At 23.9% G+C, this 4,856-nt stretch overlaps 1 protein-coding gene across 1 annotated transcript; it reads right to left on the minus strand.

Annotated features, from left to right (window-relative positions):
• Nucleotides 1-410: 410 nt before the first annotated feature.
• LOC112777054 (flavonol synthase/flavanone 3-hydroxylase-like) lies at nucleotides 411-4,394 on the minus strand. Its single transcript, XM_025821335.2, has 3 exons — nucleotides 3,696-4,394; nucleotides 2,816-3,143; nucleotides 411-651 (listed from the first exon to the last, which is right to left on the minus strand). Exons 1-3 carry the CDS (start codon nucleotides 4,154-4,156, stop codon nucleotides 439-441), a joined length of 1,002 nt encoding a protein of 333 aa, XP_025677120.1. The 5' UTR covers nucleotides 4,157-4,394; the 3' UTR covers nucleotides 411-438.
• Nucleotides 4,395-4,856: the final 462 nt, after the last annotated feature.

Consider the following 4,856-nt stretch of genomic DNA (forward strand, 5'->3'; position numbering starts at 1 on the left):
AATCTTAGAAAATTTTAATTTTGTAATTTTAATTTTTTCTCATATCACATATTTATTTTTAATTACAAAAAAAAATTTCAAACGATAAAAAGAATAAAAGAATTCAAGCGGCACCAAATTTTAAATTCTTAAAACTCTGTGTCTTGCTTTCTTAATTTTTTTTCAAAAATCTTTTTCATTGCTCTTATTAAGTAATTATATCATAATAATAAAACATGTTATAAAAAGTAATTTATCCTTTTATTTTAAAGAGACTCGAATAGAATATATCTTCTTTTATTCCTAAAACACAAACGAAATACCAAACTACCAATCTACTATGGCAAAACAGTTAAAAGAAGAGCTTATTGCGACCAAATTCCTTAATTATGCTATTAGGAAACTTAATTTCGCATAAGCAATAACCCACATTCATGTGCTGATTTCATATAATTTGTTCTATTGGGGAAGCTTATTGAATTTGCAGTGACGATATTCAGCATACGTTTTTATTGAAAATTTGGGAGGATCGTGATCGTTGAAAAGCGGAGGAAGAGGCCCAATCACTACCTCATGTGGTGGCACAACAAAAACTGCCCATGACATGCGCTTGCATTCCTTGTTCACCAAACTTCTATGCAGAACACTCTTGTACTTTCCATTGCTTAGTATCTACTACAAACCCCACAAAATTATATAGTTATGGCCCAACTTTTTTGTCAAACATGTATGATATATCTTCGCATCTGACTTTTGTAGTAACTTTCTTAAAATTGGCTATGAAAATTATGTTTTGGCAGGTTAAAACAAAATATAATGCATAGAATTGTTTATCTAGTCAAATATTTTTAGAGAATTTTATGGGGGTATGTCTAAAATGAGTTCAACACTTATGTGCTTATTGAATGTGTCATATTTATATAGACCATTAGATTTGTTTAGATTAAAATCAAATGCTAATATAAAAGAAGAGCATTGATGGGCTCTAATAAATACAGAATATCATAGTACATAAATAAATATTTTAAATGACAATACTTTAATACACAATACTTTAAATGACAATATAATCTTTTATTCTTAAATAATTAAATATAAAATATATAAATACAAAATATCTAAATATTTTTATTTATTAAAATTAATTATTATGCAAAATTTTTTATAATATTAAAAAATTATATTAAAATAATATTTTAAACTGTAATATAAAAATATAAAATTATTAAAATTTTATTTTATATTACTTGATAAATAATTCAATTATTATATTCAAAATTTACTAACTAACTACTTTTATTAAAGTATATAATATAATTTTTTATAAAAATATTTTTAAAATATAATTTATTTAAAATATTATATATAATACATGATATATATATGTTGATTATACAATCTTATATATACGTAAATTATATTTTTAATGACATAATAATACACGTAAATGTATATATATAAAAAAATTTACTCTTATCAGTATATAGGAATTAAATTCGTACCTAATGAATAAATTATTATAGAAAAAAAAATAAATTTGATAAAATAATTCTATAAAGATTTTTTTTATTTCATTTTTTTTCAGCACACTATCCAAATCAAACTCTCACAGTGAAGTGAAGTATGCTGAAGAAAACCAAACAAATCAAACTCTCACAGTAAACTGGCATTATTCGATATAGAAATATCTGAAATGTGTTAAATAAAATTAATAGTCTAATAAGTAATAACTAACTAATTACTATTAACCTATATATAATAAAATATAATTTATTTAAAATATTATATATAATACATTATATATATATATATATATATATATATATATATATATATATATATATATATATATACACACACGTAGATTATACAATTCTATATATACGTAAATTATATTTTAAAAATATTTTTATGGAAAATTATATTATATACTTTAATAAAAATAATTAGTTAATAAATTTTGAATATAATAATCGAATTATTTATCAAGTAATATAAAATAAAATTTTAATAATTTTATATTTTTATGTTACCGTTTAAAATATTATTTTAATATAATTTTTTAATATTATAAAAAAATTTTACATAATAATTAATTTTAATAAATAAAAATATTTAGATATTTTGTATTTATATATTTTATATTTAATTATTTAAAAATAAAAGATTATGTTGCTATTTAAAGTATTGTGTATTAAAGTATTATTATTTAAAGCATTTATTTATGTACTATGATATTCTGTATTTATTAGAACCCATCAATACTCTTCTTTTATATTAGCCTTTGATTTTAATCTAAACAAATCTAATGGTCTATATGAATATGACACATTCAATAAGCACATAAGTGTTGAGCTCATTTTAGATATACCCTTTTAGGGTAGGGGCCACGTTTTGGTTTATTTTGTCAAAATATAGTCATTATAACTATTTTTTAAAATGCCATTACAGAAATCAGCTATATATATCTTAAAAAATTAATTTTGATGCACTATCAGTGTAAAATAGTTTTATACGTGTATTTAATTACGTAACGCTACATCAGCAAAAATAATTATTTTTTACATTAACAGTGTAAATAATCATCCAAAACAACAGATATAATTGTACGATTATGTAAGACGTTTTATATTATCAGTGTATCAAAATTAAATTCATATATACTAGATATAAAGTAAATGTCAATTATCTATAAAAATATATATTAAAAATAAATTAAATAATATATATTTATATATATAAATATATAATAAATAATTTAGTGGCTTGTTTTTTTTTATATATAAACATAGTATTTTTGTGTGTGTATATAGTATATACACTACATTTAGGTTACCTCAAGTTGATCACCAATGTGAACAAAGATTGCATTTTGCAAGTAATCAACGGCGACCCATTTGTTGTCCTTCCAAATTTGGAGGCCAGAAACTTCATTTGAGACAAGCAAGGTAAGTGCTGACATATCAGTGTGAGGCTCTACTCCCAATGCAAGTTCAGGTTGTGGGCATGGTGGATACATGTTGATCTTCATCTCTAATTCTATTTTCTCGTCTCCTAAACTTGACTTCAATGTCTTTTTCTCTAACTCTAACCCTTCCGACAGAAGCTCTAAAACCTCATTTGTCAATCTTAACATCTCTTTGTTGTATTTTTCTGTCACTTCCCTGTCACTCATCCGTAAAATTGTATAAATTTCATTACATAATTAAGGGTTTGTTTGTATCGACTTTTAAAAAAAAATTTAAATATTTTTTTAAAATATTATAAAAAAATAAAAATAATTTTATATTTGTATATTTTATATAAATTTTTTTATTTATCAATTATATTTAGATATAATAATATAAAAATATTTTTTTTATTTATTATGTAAATAATTTTTTTTTTAAAAATCTTTTAAAAAATATAAATTAAAATTTCTTAAAAAAGATGTTTTTATTTTTTTAAATATTTTTATTTTTACTATTAAAATTTACTAAATACACTAAAAATAATAAAAAAATATATTAATTATTTTTTATCAATTTAATAATAACTAAATAAACACTAAATTATCTAATGATAGATATTAAGACAGTTTGCAAATAGGCTCAAATATTTGGTTGGTGTTAATCTATAGCAGTTACTATAAAATAACTCATACTTGTATGTTATGAATTAATTAAATACATCCTGCAATATTAATAGTTAATCAATTAAGTTTACTAATCACGAACCTATAGGAAGGAGGGTTTTTGGGCCACTTGTCATAGTTGACCTTAGAAGAAGGAGCCATGATATGGAAAAAATAGTCAACCCACTCCACCTTCTCTTCAAGGTTCTTGGTCATCTTTGTCCCATAACCTTCAAAGTTCCCATTAGAAGGGTCATTAGCATAAGCCTCTTTCTCCTTCTGAGGCAGGGCAAAGAACTGCTCCCCCACCTCTTGCAACAGTTTGAACAGCCACGGGGATATGCCGTGGTTGGTCAAGAGGAAGAATCCCCATTGGGAAGCCGCCTCGGCGACTTCCCTCACGAGGAGATGATGGTGTGGTTGAGAGAGAGAAATCACGGGTACGGTTACACCCTCCACAGCTTTAGTGTTCTCAGGACGCTCATTAACTGGGCGAATGAACTGTGGTGGAAGCTCCTTAAGTTGGTTACTGAAAGCCAAGGTTTGGATTCTTTCTACTCCCATTATATATGGAATGTATTGGAAAATAAGCTTAATGTTTGAATTGATGTGATAGATTGGTAAATAGTTTATATTCTATTGGAGTTATATAAGGAAGCAATTAAGGTCATTGTATATATGGACCGAACATTCAACCATCTTGAAGTCTTATCCTACCCTATGAATGTAACATATATCATATATCATATGTTTTCAAACTTACCATTCATTCATAAATGGACTTGATTGTAACTTACTTATTTAACAGATCCTTTTTATGTTTTAGTTTGATTTTTCAGATATAAATAGAATTTAGTTTTGATACATGTTAGTGTAAGATAATTTTACACGTGCATCCAATTACGTAAAGTCATATTAGTAAAAAAAGATAATTTTACACGTGCATTCAATTACGTAAAGTCATATTAGTAAAAATAACAGTTTTTTACATTGACGGCGTGAATGGTCATCCAAAAAAATGGATGTGATTACAATACTTTACATCGTCAGTGTATCAAAATTAAATTTATATAAATATTATAAAATATTTTACATGATAACCCAATTAAATTTTTCTTATGAATAAGTATTCAAGAAACAGGGTAAAAAAAACATATTTGCTAACTTGATAATAACATGGAATTAAATTGATTATTATAAAGAATCATTACATGCATTGTCATTATCGGAATTTTTGATATTGAAAAAACTATTATAAAGTATA

Source organism: Arachis hypogaea, chromosome 19, assembly GCF_003086295.3.
Source record: "Arachis hypogaea cultivar Tifrunner chromosome 19, arahy.Tifrunner.gnm2.J5K5, whole genome shotgun sequence".
In the NCBI taxonomy this organism is placed as follows: domain Eukaryota; kingdom Viridiplantae; phylum Streptophyta; class Magnoliopsida; order Fabales; family Fabaceae; genus Arachis; species Arachis hypogaea.